General features: G+C 38.8%; 1 protein-coding gene across 4 annotated transcripts in view; it reads left to right on the top strand.

The window, feature by feature from the left end:
* The window catches only part of FNDC3A (fibronectin type III domain containing 3A), a 174,853-nt gene extending 158,075 nt beyond the window's left edge, over positions 1–16,778 (top strand). For all 4 annotated transcript variants that reach the window (XM_002919108.4, XM_034665161.1, XM_019799544.2 and 1 more), the window contains 2 exons: positions 616–743; positions 14,269–16,778. In XM_002919108.4, coding sequence (XP_002919154.1) covers positions 616–743; positions 14,269–14,583 — 443 coding nt within the window. In that variant the 3' untranslated portion in view covers positions 14,584–16,778. The remainder of the gene's footprint in view (positions 1–615; positions 744–14,268) is intronic.
* The last annotated feature ends 2,451 nt before the right edge of the window (positions 16,779–19,229 follow it).

The following is a 19,229-nucleotide window of genomic DNA, read 5'->3' as shown; positions in this document are numbered from 1 at the left end:
ACAAATCACAGAGACTTCTAGTACAATGTCCTGGATCATGTACTTGAATGTGTCATTTGTTAAGCAGATCCACGGTTAGCAGGACTGTTCTTGAATATATTTCTAATAATGTTGATGGAGTTTTACTGAGTCCTTTTTCTATTCTGTAACCCAGTTTAATGTTTCTTAGCCTTATGAATATTGCTGATTTTAACCCTTTGTACCCCACCATTGAATGAAGTAGTTTTACATCAAGCAACAAGGGGTATTTTTCAACTTATTTTTCAATTTGGGAGATTTCTTAAATTACAAAATTTCATATTCTAGGTATGCTCTTAGAAGCACCATTAATGTTGTTTTAGAACTGACATAACCCCTCTATTGGCTTTTTAACTCAATGAAAACAGTGCTTACCTTGACAGATCTTTTAGTCAACCTGGCCATTGTAACACCTGTAGATTTTATGGCCTGGAGATAATAAGAGTGAACCATTAACCATGTCTTTGCAAATTTCAAAAATTCAGGTATATAACTGAGTTTTAAAGGTTCGTTGATTTTGATTAAAACAAGTGTCTGTGTGATGTGCCAAGTTAAAAATCAAGTAGAGCAGATTTTATTTGTATTTGTTCTCCACAGCCCCTAAAATAGAGAAAATAAATGATCACATTTGTGAAATTACATGGGAATGTTTACAGCCAATGAAAGGCGATCCAGTTATTTACAGTCTTCAAGTCATGTTGGGAAAAGATTCAGAATTTAAACAGGTATGTGCAAAGATGTAATTCTGTGGATACTTATTTTTATATTTCTCATTTTTATGTACTTGCAGTATTTGACTATCTTTATCTCCCTAATTCAAAAACATTTATTTAGTACTTACTGTGTTCCAAAGATTAGTAACTACACAGTATCTCAGGATTCAAAATATTTTAAGTGTGAACTATATATTTAACAGACTATTCATTCATTTGACAAGAATTTATTAAACTATGTCCCAGGCACTGAAAATATATAACACTGAACAAAAAGTTCTTGCTTCTATGGCACCTACAGTCAGTAGAAAAAGATACTAAAAGCAAATAAATACATCACGATATCATATGATACTGATAAATATAGCAGAGAATAAATAAAACTGGGTAAAGGGAATATGCAGTCTTGGGAAGAGAGACAGCTAGACACCTACTGCTGTTTCATTCAGGGCAGTCAGGTGACAAACAGAGATCCAAAGGAGGTGAATATGGGGAGAACAGTGTTCTAAGAAAAGGAAGCAGTGGGTGCAAAGGCCCTGAGGTAGGAGCATGCTTGTTAAATTTAATGAACAACAAGGAGGCCAATGTGGGGTTGTGTGAGCAATGGGAAAAACAGTAGATGAAGTCAAGTAGTTAATTGTAAAGAGGATCTATGAGTGGTATGAAGGTCATGTTAAGGCATTATAGGCCACACTGTGACTTTTTTACTCCATGTAAAATGAGAAACCAGTAGAGGATTTTGACCAGAGTAGTCACAGGATCAGATACAAGGTCATTTTGGCTAGAATGGGACATGGGTAGAAGCAGAGAACATTAAGGAGGCTTTCACAATAATAGTAATGATCATAATTATAATGTAGTGTTATAAATATGATAATAGTCATTATGGAAACCTAGCAGAAGTATCACCTACCTGGCTGAAAAATTTCAGAGATGGCTTTCTGGTAGAGGGTGAATAGCAGTGAGATGAAGTCGGGAGCTACCAGTGTTGACTGTATCTTTTTTAAAGAAGTCATTTTAATGCAACTCAAAGCCTGCTTTCTATAAGCATTTCATCTGATTGTTCCTTTTTTCTGTCAACCTTCTTGATTTTGAGCGCTTTTAAACTGGGTTATTCTCATTTGAGTATCTTATATTTTCTTTTCCCACTAGGAAATCAGTCATTCATCTGTTCTATTTCAGTCTCGTGCTATTATAGCTATTAATAGTAGAATATTTTTCAATATAGATGTAATTTTTTCTTTCAAGTTTTGTTAAGTATGGAAGTGTTATTTCTTAAGTGAAATTACAAAAGGACCTAAGGAATTAGATTAAATTTGGCATGTGATTGTTTTTCTTTATTAAGCCATCTGCAAATTGACATGATAATCAGATTTGAATATAATTTACAGATAAGCAGGTTTCCTTCCAAGGAGGAAGCAGAATTAATATTTAAAAAATGTAATTGCATTACATGTTTAAAGGAAATAGGGACCCCACATTTGAGTAGTGTATGAATTTTAATAAACATATCACCACATGAAACAGCAATGCTAATTCTAATTTAACTTACAAGCTAAAATTAACCCTATCATCACTTTCACTTAAGATTGAAAGCATGTCGTAAAACTTTTAAAATACTGATTTCCTTAGAACCTCATAGTATATTTGCTCATCTAAATCTCTTAAGTGTTTATAAAAATTTTTTTTAATTTTATTTTATTATATTATGTTAATCGCCATACAGTACATCCCCAGATTCCGATGTAAAGTTTGATGCTTCATTAGTTGCGTATAACACCCAGTGCACCATGCAATACGTGCCCTCCCTACTACCCATCACCAGGCTATCCCCTTCCCCCACCCCCTCCCCTCTGAAGTCCTCAGTTTGCCTCTCACAGTCCATAGTCTCTCATGTTTCATTCCCCCCTCTGATTACCCCCCTTTTCTTTATCCCTTTCTTCCCCTACCGATCCTCCTAGTTCTTATGTTCCATAGATGAGAGAAATCATATGATAATTGTCTTTCTCTGCTTGACTTATTTCACTTAGCATTATCTCCTCCAGTGCCGTCCATGTTGCAGCAAATGTTGAGAATTCGTTCTTTCTGATAGCTGAGTAATATTCCATTGTATATATGGACCACAGCTTCTTAATCCAGTCATCTGTTGAAGGGCATCTCGGCTCCTTCCATGATTTGGCTATTGTGGACAATGCAGCTATGAACATTGGGGTGCATATGGCCCTTCTCTTTACTACGTCTGTATCTTTGGGGTAAACACCCAGTAGTGCAATGGCTGGGTCATAGGGTAGTTCAATTTTTAACTTTTTAAGGGACCTCCACACTGTTTTCCAGAGTGGCTGTACCAACTTGCATTCCCACCAACAATGTAGGAGGGATCCCCTTTCTCCACATCCTCTCCAACAATTGTTGTTTCTTGCCTTGTCTATCTTTGCCATTCTAACTGGCGTAAGGTGGTATCTCAGTGTGGTTTTGATTTGAATTTCCCTGATGGCTAATGATTTTGAACATTTTTTCATGTGTCTGTTAGCCATTTGTATGTCTTCATTGGAAAAGTGTCTGTTCATATCTTCTGCCCATTTTATGATTTGTTTATTTGTTTCTCGTGTATTGAGTTTGAGAAGTTCTTTGTAGATCTTGGATACCAGTCCTTTATCTGTGGTGTCCTTTGCAAATATATTCTCCCATTCCGTGGGCTGTCTCTTAGTTTTTTTGACTGTTTCCTTGGCTGTGCAGAAGCTCTTTATCCTGATAAAGTCCCATAAGTTCATTTTATCTTTTATTTCTCTTGCCTTTGGAGATGTGTCGTGAAAAAGGTTGCTCTGGCCGATGTCATAGAAGTTGTTGCCTATGTTCTCCTCTAGAATTTTGATGGATTCCTGTCTCACATTGAGGTCTTTCATCCATTTGGAGTTTATTTTTGTGTATGGTGTGAGAGAGTGGTCAAGTTTCATTCTTTTGCATGTAGCTGTCCAATTTTCCCAGCACCATTTATTGAAGAGACTGTCTTTTTTCCACCGGATGTTTTTTCCTGCTTTATCAAAGATTAGTTGCCCAAAGAGCCGAGGGTCCATTTCTGGGTTCTCTATTCTGTTCCATTGGTCGATGTGTCTGTTTTTGTGCCAGTACCATGCTGTCTTTGTGATCACAGCTTTGTAGTACAGCTCGAAATCCGGCATTGTGATGCCCCCAGCTTTGTTTTTCCTTTTCAACAGTTCCTTGGAGATTCGGGGCCTTTTCTGGTTCCATACAAATTTAAGGACTATTTGTTCCAGTTCTTTGAAAAATGTCCTCGGTATTTTGATCGGGATAGCATTGAAAGTGTAGATTGCTCTGGGTAGTATGGACATTTTAACTATGTTAATTCTTCCAATCCATGAGCATGGAATATTTTTCCATCTTTTTATGTCTTCCTCAATATCTTTCAAAAGTGATCTATAGTTTCTAGCATATAGGTCCTTTACGTCTCTGGTTAAGTTAATTCCAAGGTAACGTATGGTTTTTGGTGTTATTGTAAATGGGATGGATTCCCTAATTTCTCTTTCTTCAGTCTCGTTATTCGTGTATAGAAATGCAACTGATTTCTGGGCATTGATTTTGTATCCTGCCACCTTACTGAATTGTTCTATAACTTCTAATAGTTTGGGAGTGGATTCCTTTGGGTTTTCCATATAGAGTATCATGTCATCTGCAAAGAGAGACAGTTTGACTTCTTCTTTGCCGATTTGGATACCTTTGATCCCTTTTTGTCTTCTGATTGCTGTTGCAAGGACTTCTAGTACTATGTTGAATAATAGTGGCGAGAGTGGGCATCCTTGTCGTGTTCCTGATCTTAAGGGAAAGGCTTCCAGCTTTTCCCCATTGAGAATAATGCTTGCAGTAGGCTTTTCATAGATGGCTTTTATGAGATTGAGAAATGTACCCTCTATTCCTACACTCTGAAGGGTTTTAATCAGGAAAGGATGCTGTATTTTGTCAAATGCTTTTTCTGCATCAATTGAGAGGATCATATGGTTCTTGAGTCTTTTCTTGTTGATATGATGTATCACATTGATTGATTTGCGAGTGTTGAACCATGCTTGCATCCCAGGTATGAATCCCACTTGGTCATGATGGATAATCCTTTTAATGTACTGTTGGATTCTATTAGCAAGGATCTTGTTGAGGATTTTGGCATCCATATTCATTAGAGAAATCGGTCTGTAATTCTCCTTTTTGAGGGGGTCTTTGCCTGGTTTGGGGATCAAGGTAATATTAGCCTCATAGAATGAGTTTGGTAGCTTTCCTTCTGTTTCTATTTTTTGAAATAGCTTTAGGAGAATAGGTATTATTTCTTCTTTGAATGTTTGGTAGAATTCCCCAGGAAAACCGTCTGGGCCTGGAGTTTTATTATTTGGAAGGTTGTTTATCACTGACTCAATTTCTTCATAGTTAATTGGCCTATTTAAGAAATCTATTTCTTCCTGTTTCAGTCTTGGTAGTTTATAGGTTTCCAGGAAGGCCTCCATCTCTTCCAGATTGTTTAGTTTTTTGGCATATAGCTGTTGATAAAAGTTTCTAATAATCCTTGCAATTTCAATGGTGCTGGTCGTGACCTCTCCCTTTTCAGTCATAATTTTAATAATCTCAGTCCTTTCTCTTTGTTTTTGGACAAGTTTTGCCAGTGGTCTATCAATTTTATGGATTCTCTCAAAGAACCAGCTTCTAGTCCTGTTGATCTGCTCTACTGTGGTTCTGGTCTCTAATTCATTGATTTCTGCTCTAATCTTGGTCAACTCCTTCCTTGTCAGTGGGTTAGGCCTGTCCCTCTGTTGCTGTTCCAGTTTCTTGAGGTGAGAATATAGAAACTGCATTTTAGATTTTTCTATTCTTTTGAGTGAGGCTTGGATGGCTATGTATTTCCCCCTTAGGACTGCCTTTGCAGTATCCCATAGGTTTTGGACCGTTGTGTATTCATTCTCGTTGGTCTCCATAAATTGTTTAATTTGTTTTTTGATTTCCTGGTTTATCGAGTCATTCTTGAGCAGGATGGTTCTTAGCCTCCAAGTGTTTGAGTTTCTTCCAGGTTTTTCCTTGTGGTTGAGTTCCAATTTCAGAGCGTTGTGGTCTGAGAATATGCAGGGGATAATTTCAATCTTTTGGTATTGGCTGAGACCTGTTTTGTGTCCCAGAGCATGATCTATTCTTGAGAATGTTCCATGGGCATTTGAATAGAATGAGTATTCTTTGGTTCTGGGGTGTAGTGTTCTATATATATCTATGAGGTCCAACTCGTCGAGTATGGCATTCAAAGCCTTTGATTCTTTGCTTAGTTTTTGCCAGGGTGTTCTGTCTATTTCTGATAGTGGGGTGTTGAGGTCCCCTACTATTACTGTGTTCTTATCTATATGTCTCTTTATTTTGGTTAAGAGTTGGCTTGTGTATCTTGCTGCTCCCCTGTTGGGGGCATATATATTAATAATTGTCATATCCACTTGTTGAATACTTCCTTTAAGAATAATATAGTGCCCTTCTGTATCTCTCTCTATGGCCTCTAGTTTAAAATCCAGTCTATCTGATATGAGAATTGCTACTCCAGCTTTCTTTTGAGGTCCATTTGCGTGGAAGATGGTACTCCATCCCCTTACTCTAAGTCTGAATGCATCTTTGGGTTCAAAATGAGTCTCTTGTAGACAGCAAATGGATGGGTCATGTCTTTTTATCCAATCTGCAACCCTGTGGCGTTTTATGGGAGAGTTTAAGCCATTTAGATTGATAGAGATTATTGACAGATATGATTTTAATGATGCCATTTCTCTTTAAAGTCTTTGTATCGGTTGTGACTTGCTGCTCTGTATCACTCTTGGGGCCTTTTTACCTTTATAGAGCCCCCCTTAATATCTCCTGTAGGGCTGGTTTCGTGGTTACGAAATTGGTTAATGATTGGCGATTTTGGAACGTCTTTATTTCTCCATCAATTCTGAATGACAGCTTTGCTGGATAAAGGATCCTTGGCTGCATGTTTTTCTCTGAAAGAGCTTTAAAAATGCCCCCCCAAGCCTTTCTCTCATTCCAGGTCTCTGTAGACAGGTCTGACGTAATCCTGATACCTTTGCCTTGGTACGTGAGAAATTTCTTTGCCCTGGCCGCTTTCAATACTGTATCCTTGGATCTAATATTTGCGAATTGCACTATGACATGCCGTGGCGTAGGTTTGTCCTGGTTGAGCTTGGATGGGGTCCTCTCTGCCTCTTGGACACGAATGCTTGTTTCCCTTGCTAGATTAGGGAAGTTTTCAGCTACAATTTGTTCAAATATCTCTTCTAGACCTCTGTTTTTCTCCACCCCTTCAGGGATGCCGATGATTCTGACATTGGATCGTTTCATAGAGTCAGTAATCTCCCGTAATCTACATTCGTGGGCGTGGATTTTTTTAAGACCAGCTTCTATTTTCGTTTTTTCTTCTACTAACCCATCCTCCAATTCGCTAACGCGTTCCTCTGCCTCGGTGACCCTGGCCGTCAGAGCCTCTAGTTTTGACTGTATTTGGCCCACTGAGTTTTTAATTTCTGTCAGATTCGCTCTCATTTCTGCCCTTAGGGATTCTATATTCTCAGCAACGCTTTCTCTGATGCTTTTTTCAAGTTTACTCATCATCTTGACCATTGTTGCTCTGAATTCCATTTCTGATAATTGGGATACATCCATATGTATTAATTCTGTGGCCGAGGCCAATTCTGTGGCAGAGGCCACAGACTCATTATCTTTTCTTTGCTGGGGGGGACTTCTCCTTCTCGTCATTCTGATGAAGAGAGATTGCAGGGTTGTCCAGAGCCCAAGTGTTGACTGGGACCCAGGCCGTGCGCCCTTGTTTTATAGAGATCTTAGGGATGTGGGCTTCTTCCTTAAAGAGTTTATTTATTTATTTGAGAGAGAGAGAGACAGTCAGCAAGAAAGGGAACCCAAGCAGAGGAGTGGGAGAGGAAGAAGCAGGTTCCCGGTGGAGAAGCCCGATGAAGGACTCCTTACGGAGCGTTGTGATCACACCCTAATCCGAAGACAGGTGCTTGGTGACTGCGCCACTCAGGCGCTCCGGGTTGTGGGCTTCTTGATTTTTCAGCCTGCCTTCTGGGGGAGGGGCCTGCCTGCCGGTACTCAGAAAACCCTGTTTGGGTAGAGTCTCTGTGTCCCTTGCGAGGGGGGATGGGGATGGGCACCCTGTGAGCCGGTATTTCCGGGCTTTTGTTCTCTGGCGGCTTTCCCTGGCGGTTTGCTATGCCTCTTCTGAGAGAGCAGCAGCGGCTGAAATTCAGCCTCTGTCTCAGAACAGAGGGATCGCGGATCGTTCTCCACTGATGTTCTGGCCACTTTAACTCTGTTTCTGTTGGTGCTGCTCAACCCTGCAGCATCCCGGGCTGTGCGCCCCACACCCGGCGTCCCAGCCCTCACTTCCAGGGCCGGCACGTCTCTGTCCTTTGTGTTTCCAACCCCGCCAGCCGCCAGCCGCCCCGCGTGGGCTCCCGGAGCTCCCCGTCTCAGTCTGGTGTCTCACGGGTGCTGACCGCGAGTCCGCCTGCTCCCCCGTGCAGGTGGCCCTCCAGCCGCCAGCCGCCCCGCGGACGCTCCCGGAGCTCCCGGTCTCAGCCTCGATCCAGTGAGCACACCGGAGCTCCGGAGCTCCGTGAGATGCTTGGTGGTGCACGCTCCCGGCTCACGGACTCAGTCTGCCGTTTCCAGAGTGCGGGTCCGCGGTCCGCCCGCTCCCCGGTGCAGGTGGCCCGCCAGCCGCCCTGCGCGCGCGCTCCTGGAGCTCGCGTTCTAAGTCTGTTGTCTCGCGGGTGCCGTCCGCGAGTCCGCCTGCTCCCCCGTGCAGGTGGCCCGCCAACCGCCAGCCGTCCCGCGTGCGCTCCCGGAGCTCCCTTCTCAGCCTGCTGTCTCAAGCGTGCGGGTCCGCGGTCTGTCCGCTCCCCCTTGCAGGTGGCTACCGCTTCCCGGCGCCCTGACACGGCGGCTCCCTCCCCCTTCTGTTTAGCTTCCGATATCTGTGCGCGGTTTCACGGCTCCCCGCTTCGTACCTCGATACTCAGCGCTGGAGATGTTCATTTGTAGAGATCCAGATGTATCTTCCTGCGTCTCAGGCTGATTCCGTGGATATTCCTGCTGCTGGTACCTATCCAGCTCAACTCAGGGGACCGGCTGAAAAAGGGGTCCCCTACTCCTCCGCCATCTTAACCTCCCCCCAAGTGTTTATAAAATTTTACAATTTGTTGGCAAGTTGTACTTCAAAAGTTTGAAGATTGTTTTTTTAAGTGAACTGTTTCATTCATGGAATTTAATATTTTACTTAAAATTTATTTAATACCACACATGTATTAAATACCATGTATAAAGAATTATGGAGGGGCTACACTATTAATAGGTTACTGTTCTGATTTCAAAAAGTTGTTTAGAATTTAACAAGCAAGCAGAAATTTTATAATCATGACATTTTACATAGCCAAACAAAAGGTCATAATAAAGATAAGACCTACTTTATAAAAAAGAATGATTTATTCCAGCTGGACTTTGGAATGTTTTCTAAAAGGAGTGCCATTTAAGTGAGGGCAGGAGGAGGGGTACATGGTGGCACTGGTGAGCTTCGAAGGAGCCATGAACTCTCAAGTGTGACATTAGTAAGACTCAAGAATGGAGTATACAGTTAAGTAAGCCAGGTCTTGTTGGTTTGTATTCCATAGCAGTAGGAATGGCTGTTTTTAAGAAGGGATTATTACCTATGAGTTGGTGGTTGAGTTTCCAAACTAGCCTATAAAAACCTGTTTATGCTATAATGTTGTTGGGATTAGGGATCCGGAAACAAATTCCCTTGGCAGCAACAAGTACTCATGACTCTGTGCCAAAATGAGAGGGACATAGAAGGGAAAAATAGAAACAACTTGATTTCTTTGTATTCTTCCCTTTCTTTGTCTCTTTCTGATCAGCTTTGAGAAAATTCTTTCCTGCCTTCTCGCTGCCCCGTGCCTGTTTTTATAGCACCTCACCTAAAATTGCCCGCATTCTCTAAGATCACACTCTCCCTCCCACTCTTTCCTCCCTGACACATCATAACTCCCATATACAAAGTATAGCTGACCTTACTTGCATTAGGAGAAATAATATTTGCATGGGAAAATTCATACCAAAGGTAATTGTCTGCTGGTTCTGTAATTCCCTCAGGAATGTATACATTTTTAAAAGCAAGTGCTTTTTTACCAAAGTGGCATTACAAGTAGTGTAACAGGGTGAAGTAAAAATATTGGGGGACAGTAAGGCCATTTTCAAAGCAGGTCAACCCCATCTGGGATGGGAGTCTGTACCTAAGGCACTTCTGTGTCACAGCTCATTATATTGCAAGCACCATAAAAACCAATTCATACTAGCACAATTAAGTGTGAGTCCTCTTAGGGAGAAGCCTGAAGGTAAACAGGCTTCAGGATTGCTTGATTCAGAAACTCAGTGAAGTCATCAGGGGTTTGGTTTTTCTCAACAGTCTTCAGTGATTGCCCTTAGCCATGAGAAACTTTCTCTCCCTCATTCACATTCAGGGAAGAGAAAGCACTTAGATTGTAAAGCCATCCCTGAATCAATGACTGTTTAGGATTTAAGCCAACCAGAGCAGAGTCTTCCTCTGGTGTTAATAATGAGACAAGCTTCTCCCAAGTACAAGGATTGGGTAAGGGAGAGTTTGAGCCCCATCAAAAATCAGTACTGTTAGCAGTGTCAGAGAATGCGTACTGGGACAGTGGCTTGTTGGATTCTATACAACTTTTTTTTTTTTCTTAAACTTTTGAACTTAGATTCCCAAAAACAGTGCCCCTCTGAGTGGCCTGCAGACCTAATGAACCTGAATGTCTAAGAACAGGACCCATGACTGTTTTCATTTTTTTTTAAGTTCTAAGTGGTGCTTATGCACAATAAACCTAAGAACTGCTTTAAAATTCCAAGTTCACTTATAACTCTCTCAGCAATAATAGAGAGGAAGAATGATATAGACAAGAGCCATGTGGCTATTTGTCTACATTCCATTGTTTTCAGGGTTTTTTACTGTTCTCTTCATGTATTGATCACTGTGAAATAAGTATTTGCTATAGTATATTCATAAATTACAGAAGGATGACCATGCATGCCATATTATATACATATATATGACCATATGTGCCATAATGTATATATTATGTGACAACATATGCCTTGTTATATGTCATAATGAACAAATAACTTATATAATCAAGTGCAAAATAAACCGTAAAGAAAGGTACAAACGAGTCTGCACTTAGTCTAAAAGTAACATATTGCTAAAATCATTCTTATACTAACTGCTATAAATAATACTATGCATATTACTCAGTGTAAAATCAGACTGTGGATGTGAAACATACACAGAAAGTAGAAACAGTTAAACAGAATTTGTTCCTTGGTAATGAAAGCTTCAAAAGTGGTTATCCTTGATAGTAAACATGTTCACTTATCCTTAGAAGATGGACTATTTTGCATTTTTGTATGAGTACTTGGTAAATTAATCTAGCCAACCAAACAGGTTTCTAGAATGTGTGTATATGGAGAGAGAGAAATAGGTAAGATACTGGTTTCATTTTTATTGGCCCCTATTCTACAGCTGTTATTTTCTTCATGCTGTGACATTTACAAAACTAAAATAAGGGTGAGGCACCTGGGTGTAAGCATGTGCCTTCGGCTCAGGTCATGATCCCAGGGTCCTGGGTTTGAGCCCCGCGTCTAGCTCTCTGCTCAGCGGGGAGTCTGCTTCTTCCTCTCCCTCTGCCACTCCCCCTGCTCGTGCAGGTGCTCTCTCTTTCTCTCTCTCTCAAATAAATACAATCTTTAAAAAAAAAAACTAAGGACAAATACCAATTCATAAAAATCTAAACTTTCTTTAAAAGTTTTCCTGTAAAATTCTGTGCAGTTGGCATACTATTTGAAAGTTCTTAGCCAACTAAACATGCACAAACTTCACAAGCTTAAGTTGAGTCTGCATTTCTCCATTAAAATGCAAAATGAAAAAAAAATAAAATGCAAAATGAAAACCGTAATCTCTTATCTGCCATTTTCTTAACTGTAATTAATTGGTATTTGCCATACTCCACCTATAAATGGATAGTTGATTGATAGCAATATAAAGAGCTGTTTTATTTTTTGTTTTGTTTTAATTATATGTAATTCTAAGTCATCTGTGAGCAATAGCTACAAGCCAAAAATTATGAATTTATTAATTTTATTTGCCCTTTTCTGTTTACTAAGATTGCAACAATTTTATCTTGTCAGTATGAAATGGAGAGGTGGATATGGTGTTATTTCTCAGTCTCAGACCTAACTCACTTTATCTCAACCTTGAGGCTTGTTCTGAATGGCTTCACTTAGATATATGAACATTTTCATAAATTAGCTTTAGCAAGTTTATCTGTTTTCTTCAGTCCTGTATCTACAGTTATCTAAGATGTCTCCCTGTTTAGATATTCTTCCAACATCTGAAACACAAAACTGAAAACTTGACCTCATTATCTTCCCTCCCAGTCTCTCCTCTCCAAACTCTTCATTTCATCAATGTCATAAATACTAACATCGTTTTGGTCCCCAAGCTTTGAACTCTTGAAAGAATTTTTTTTTTTTGCCTGTCTACTAACTCAAAAGTCATTTCTAAAAATGATCCATAAAAACTATACCAAAGCCTCATATCCTTGTGCCTTCATAGCAAGAGCCCCTATCATGCCCAGCTCCCTCAGTCCCTCATTCAGCATTTTTTTTTTAAAGATTTTATTTATTTCTTTGACAGCAAGAGAGGGAACACAGGCAAGGGGAGTGTGAGAGGGAGAAGCAGGCTCCCCGCGGAGCAGGGAGCCCAGCGCAGGGCTCGATCCCAGGACCCTGGGATCATGACCTGAGCCGAAGGCAGACGCTTAATGACTGAGCCACTCAGGCGCCCCCTCATTCAGCTTTATGGTCAGAATTCCTCACACACTGTTGTAAATGTCACACACCCTGTGGAATTAGACCTGAATTTCCAATTAGTGTTATGAACATATTCCTCCTCTGTGTCAGGTCTCTTCACCTATCACCCTCATACCATTTGTTGAGGTTACCATGCCCATTTGGACACAAATGGAAAGTAAAGAAAATTTTAAAGACAAACATCACCTATTATATCCATATGACAAATACATATTTTCTTTTATTTTTAAGATTTTGGGTTCATTGTACATGTACTCTTTCACACTGCTCTCTAATACAGTCTTCTAATTTACTGACATCACTGCTTTTACCATGGTCCAGATGTGAACATTACTACATTCCCACTCCTGTATTGCTTATGGGCATCCTCAGAACTAATGCATATTTACCATTTTTTTTTGTTTCATCATAAGCCTTACTTCCTTCAGTAAAAGCTCCTTTATATATTATCAGCATCCACTGACACACGTTTTGACATATACATAGTCAATAATTCACTAATTTAGTGGCCTTATTATATGCTGGATTCTGAAGACACAAAATGAAACAAAGCTTTTAACCTTGCTCCTTCAGGAGCAAACCAGTATGTAAAAATTTAGATTTACAACACAGATACAATTGAAGCAGCTAAAATTGCTTCAAAGAAGGCTATCTCAGGTTTGGTTGGTCTCACAGCCCACCAACTAGCTGAAAGAACTCAATTGAGCAGTCACTATGAGCCTTAGTTTTCTCAATGATAGAATGAGGGGAGAGAGAGACTCATTAACAGAAATTACAGCTTCCATATATTGAACAGTCACCATGTGCTGGGCACTGTGTTAAGTCCTTTAACAAGTATTAGTTTATTTCATTCTCATAATTACCATACAACATAACTATTATGCTCATTGTACTAAGGTAATTGGTCTAAGATAACATGGAGTGTGAACTGGCAGAACAGTGCTGGGACCCAGGAGTGCTCAGTGCCAGGACATATCCTCTTAATCACTAGCACTCTCTTGAAAATCCATGGAATTCTATTCTTGTTATTTCCTTTCTAAAGGATGGGCAGAGGAGTTGGGTTTTAAGATCCAATTCTGTGATTCTAAGTGATTTCTTTAAAGTTTATAAAATAATTTGCCATAGACAACTGTAGAAAGCTCCCCTTATTCATTCATTCATTGTTTCAGCAGATGTTTGAATTTGTACAGAAACCAGTTTGCATTACAAAGATTTATATATGAGGAAGCAGGATTAGACATAGTTTCTCTTTTCATGGAATGGTTTCACAAAAGTTTGACTTCTTGCATTTGAGAAAACCAGGGAAATGCCTGTGGGCTGATTTTGCTTGTTCTGTGAGAATGGATCTCACATCCTCACCTTTCCAATTTCCCCTGCCCTTATACAGCAGATAAGCTCTTTAATGTAAAGGTAGGTATTTTTTAAATGTCATTTAAAAGATAAAAGCAGTGGCACTCACTAGCTTCCATGTCAAAAATAACTCTAAAACTAGCCAGTTGTAAAAATGATTTTCTGCCTGTCCTTCATACACGGTTTTTTTCTACTGTCTTATTAACAGATTTACAAAGGTCCTGATTCTTCATTCCGGTATTCAAGCCTTCAGCTGAACTGTGAATATCGTTTCCGTGTGTGTGCCATTCGCCAGTGCCAAGACCCTGTGGGGCATCAGGACCTAGTAGGTCCCTACAGCACAACAGTGCTCTTCATCTCTCAGAGGACTGACCCACCAGCCAGCACCAACAGAGACACTGTGGAAAGCACAAGGACCCGGCGGGCACTGAGTGACGAGCAGTGTGCCGCTGTCATCCTCGTGCTGTTTGCTTTCTTTTCCATTTTGATTGCCTTTATCATTCAGTACTTTGTAATCAAGTGAAAATATAACTTTATTTTTAATACTGTATTACATTTTATTTTGTCATGTACTAAAATTATTTCTGTATTGCTTTTACAAAAACAGTGGCATTTAGCACTGGCATTGAGACTATAATACATCATTTTTGCCATTTTCAATGCTTATATTAGGTAGAGGCTGGCACCTTATTAGAATGCAAGCCACAGAAATAGCAATTTTTGGTTTTTTGGTTGGGACTTCTTTTCTTTTTTTTTTTTTTTTTAATATGCCTTCTTGTAAAACAAACTTTCTAAGAGGCAACAATCTATAATTGATATTTTGACCAGTCAGCATGAGTGTAACAGTGACAACCTGATCTGTTCTAAAGATAATACCTAGTGAAAAATTCAGAATGATTAAAATTTACACTAACATGCTATAAAAAAAAAATGTTAAAGTCTGATGCTGTGAAAGCAATCTAGTGCTGTATTTCTACCTCCTCATTTGTCTTAATTATTTGGTAAGTGGGATTATGATGAATAACTGGAGGGGCTTAGCAGATAAAAACTGGATGAAAGAATATGCATGAAAAAAGAAACTTCTTGTTTGATAAATGTGGAGTTCTTCATTACAAGTATATATTCTTGAATTCACAGATAAATCACTTAAAGAAAGCACAGACAGTTTACTTGGCCTAAAAATATTTTAATGTTTACTCAAAAAGCACCTCTTCAGGTCTTGAGAACATGGAAAAGAACAGAGAGCTTATAGATACTTTCTAAAAGTAATCATACTCAACTCCGAATTTCAAACCTATTTAATTTGGTTTTTGTGAGCCTCTGAACTATATGTATGTGTATAAGGATGTGCATATACATATATAGCATATATATAAACTATACATACCAAGTGTAGAAATATATATATACACACACACACAACCACACACTCACTCCATCTATCCGGTATAGGCTAATTTTGAAGAACTCCTGTAAGTTTTGCTGCTTCTCCCGTAACTACTGCCATCACCATCAGAATTCATAATCAAACCTAACCTTTTTGTTTGGGGCACCAAATCTGAAGACAAAATTAATTTGCACCAGTAAACTTCAAGCTGCTTTCTTTCTTGAAAAACTAATGTTTAATGTAATGTCTGTCTGGATACTGTTCCAAATTGTTGATTGCATGTGGTTAATGTTGCATTAGAGCACTTTGCAATTGCATAATTCATTAATGTTTTGTGAGCTTGCATTTGTGAGTTATTGGATGATCAGACTGAATTTTGTCAAGTATCACATTGTACATCTTGCATAGATGTCAATGACTGCCAGTAATAATACAGTTTGTAATGAAACTATCTAAAATTCTTGTTTTATCACATCTGTTATCTGTAAAACACTTGTAACTAGCCTTTTTAATTTATTATTTGAATTTTAGGATAGTGAATCACTAATTTTTAGTTGCTGAGGTTAGCATTTTAGTGATTACTAAGCACTTCTGTCAGTCTTTGAAAAAAAGGACATATGTTTTGTGCTTTGAAGATCTCTGAAGAATTTCTCTTATATTAGAATGGGCATGTATTGTAATTGTTTTATGTCAAATGATCTGTGCTATAGAAAAAAACATTAACCTTTGTTCAAAAAAGAAACGGATAAACTTGGCCTTTCCAAGTGGTAAGAATGATCTGTCACTGTAATATACTGTATGTTTACATTTTATTTAAATTTAATCTCTTATGTATAGGCTAACTTTCCCCCAAAACAACAGTGATTGCGATTATTTTCTAGAAACTTCTTAAAAGTGCCACATTTGGCAGTACAAATGAGTTTGAGTGTAACAGCCCAGAGATTTCTATATAGTTGAATGTCTAAAATGGTAAAATATGCCACTGTGGCAGTTACAGTGGCTTATGTTTTTCATAGTAACTCAAATGAACTCCTATTTTTGATAGTAAATGTCATTTAATAGTGTACTTGCCATTTGAGCCTCACTGCAAAATCAGTGCAGAGGAGGAAACAATTTTTAATGTAATCTTGATTTTACCTCATATACTGTACATTCCAAAAACTCTAAACTTTTTAAAGATTATAGATACACTACCAAACATATCACCTTAAAATTGTATAAGGTTGAACTTCATACAAATGAAACAATATAATCTCATAAAAATACATAACTATGTAGCAAAAGTATCTTTAAAATCCATGAAAAATAAAAGTTGTATCATTCTTTTTTGAGATATGTTTATTGTATTCCTACACACATTATTTGCTACCTCTTTTAGAGAATGAAATAAGGTCTCCCTTCTTGCAGTGGGCTTACAACTTTTTTTTAGCAGTATTCAGATCTTCAGTAGGAGGACCCATATTCAAGAAGGTAACATCCAGTAGACTAAAGAATGAGATAAGTTTAATCCTAGTGACTTGATTTTGTGCGATTCTCTAGATATCTTGCTTCCTTCACATGTGTAAAGAATAGGATGGTTCTGAGGTGAAGTTCTCATTGGAAAGGAAATCTGACCTCCATACCTTTCCTGCATTCACCTATTTCCTAGTACCTTTTCTCCCACCTTCAGGGACCTAGAACCTTCCTGTTACTAGCACTGCTATCTGCCCCTAGGTCTGCCCTCCACCAGGACGTTCAACATGTCCACGTACAATACCATGCCAGAAAGTTCAACCCATACCTGAAAATTCTCACATGTACGAGAAAAGTCAATGTTTCCTCTCACTTACCCCTGCTAAAATTTCCATCCACAGATCTCAAATGGGGATACGTTGCCTCTTTTTTGTTGTCGTTGTTTTTAAGATTTTATTTATTAGAGCATTGCGGGGGAGGGTCAGAGGGAGAAGGATCATGACCTGAAGCCGAAGGCAGTCACTCAACCAAATGAGCCACCCAGGCGCCCTTTTTTTAAGTTTTTATTTAAATTCCAGTTAATGTACATTGCAATACTAGTTTCAGGTGTACAACATAGTGATTCAGCACTTCCATACATCACCCACTGCTCATCACAAGTGCACTCCTTAATCCCCATCACCTATTTCACCCATCCTCCCACCCACCTCCCCTCTGGTAACCATCAGTTTGTTCTCTATAATTGAGAGTCTGTTTCTTGGTTTGCTTCTCTCTCTTTTTTTTAATTTTCCCTTTGCTCGTTTGTTTCTTAAATTCCACATATAAGTGAAATCATACAGTATTTGTCTTTCTCTGTGTTCAGCATAATCATCTCTAGCTCTATCCATGTCGCAAATGCCAAGATTTCATTCTTTTTTATGGCTGAGTAATACTCTTTTATTTATATATATATATATATATATAATTTGTTTTTCTTTAGTATTCTTTAGGTAAATACCTGGCAATGTGATTGCTGACGTGTAGGGTAGTTCTATTTTCAACTTTGTGAGGAAACTCCCATCCTCTTCTCCAGAATGGCTGCACCAGTTTGCATTCCCACCAACAGTGCAAAAGGGTTCCTTTTTCTGCACATCCTCACCAACACCTTTTATTTCTTGTGTTGTTAACTTTAGCCATTCTGATGGGTGTGGGGTGGTATCTCAGTGCAGCTTTGATTTGTATTTCCCTGATGATGAGTGATGTTGAGCATCTTTTCATGTTTTTGTTGGCCATCTATATGCCTTCTTTGGAAATATGTCTTCATATCTTCTTACCCATTTTTTAATTGGGTTACTAACTTTTGGGTGTTGAGTTTTATAAGTTCTTTGTGTATTTTAGGTGCTCTTCATCAGATATGTCATTTGCAAATATCCCATTCAGTAAGTTGCCTTTAGTTTTGTAGATTGTTTCCTTCGTTGTGCAGAAGCTTTTTATTTTGATGTAATCCCAATAGTTTATTTTTGCTTTTGTTTCCCTTGCTTCAGGAGACATATCTGGAAAGAATTTGCTATGGCCAGTGTTAAAGAAGTTATTGCCTGTGTTCTCTTCTAGGATTTTTATGGTTTCAGGTCTCACATTTAGGTCTTCAATCCATTTTGGATTTATTTTTGTGTATGATGTAAGAAAGTGGTCCCATTTCATTCTTTTGCATGTTGCTGTCCAGTTTTCCCCACACCATGGATACATTGCTTTGTAAAATCCAGGTTCATCCCTAAGTGTCACAACTGCAGGCACCACAATAAAGCTTAAAATGTTAGGTTGCGGAAGAGGAGATATTTTGAATATGGGGGCATCACTGCACAGAAGCAAGTAAGTATAAATCCAGCCTTGAGAAGAATAGGATACTGACAGTTTGCATGTCACTTTTTTTTCCCTCTAGTTTGGAAAAGAAATTTCGTATGTCCTGTTTGAACTCCATGGATTACATGATGGTCCTCACCATCATGAACGTTCTTTGTAGGAGGAGCCCATGTGGGTGGTGGCTTAATCAGGCAGACAGATTACAAAAGAAAATGATTCTCCAAAACCTAAAACCAGTCATACTGTAACCTAGCCATCTACCATCAATATAGGTGATGATAATGCCTCATATTGTTAAAGAACTTTTTAAATATTCTATTTTCATATATACTTTTTAAGATAGTGCATATAATCTCGAGTATCCCTTTAATTACTCATTCGTTATTCTCTCCCTGACACTCTTATAAGGGAAAAAATACAAAAAAAAGTTGACAGAACTAAGATTTTAATAGTTACGGTCATCAAATCTTCCACATACAAAGTGGTGCCTT

The sequence above is a fragment of the Ailuropoda melanoleuca genome, chromosome 7, assembly GCF_002007445.2.
Source record: "Ailuropoda melanoleuca isolate Jingjing chromosome 7, ASM200744v2, whole genome shotgun sequence".
In the NCBI taxonomy this organism is placed as follows: Eukaryota; Metazoa; Chordata; class Mammalia; order Carnivora; family Ursidae; genus Ailuropoda; species Ailuropoda melanoleuca.
Note: the sequence above shows the minus strand (reverse complement) of the source record. Positions and strands in the feature narration are given on the sequence as shown.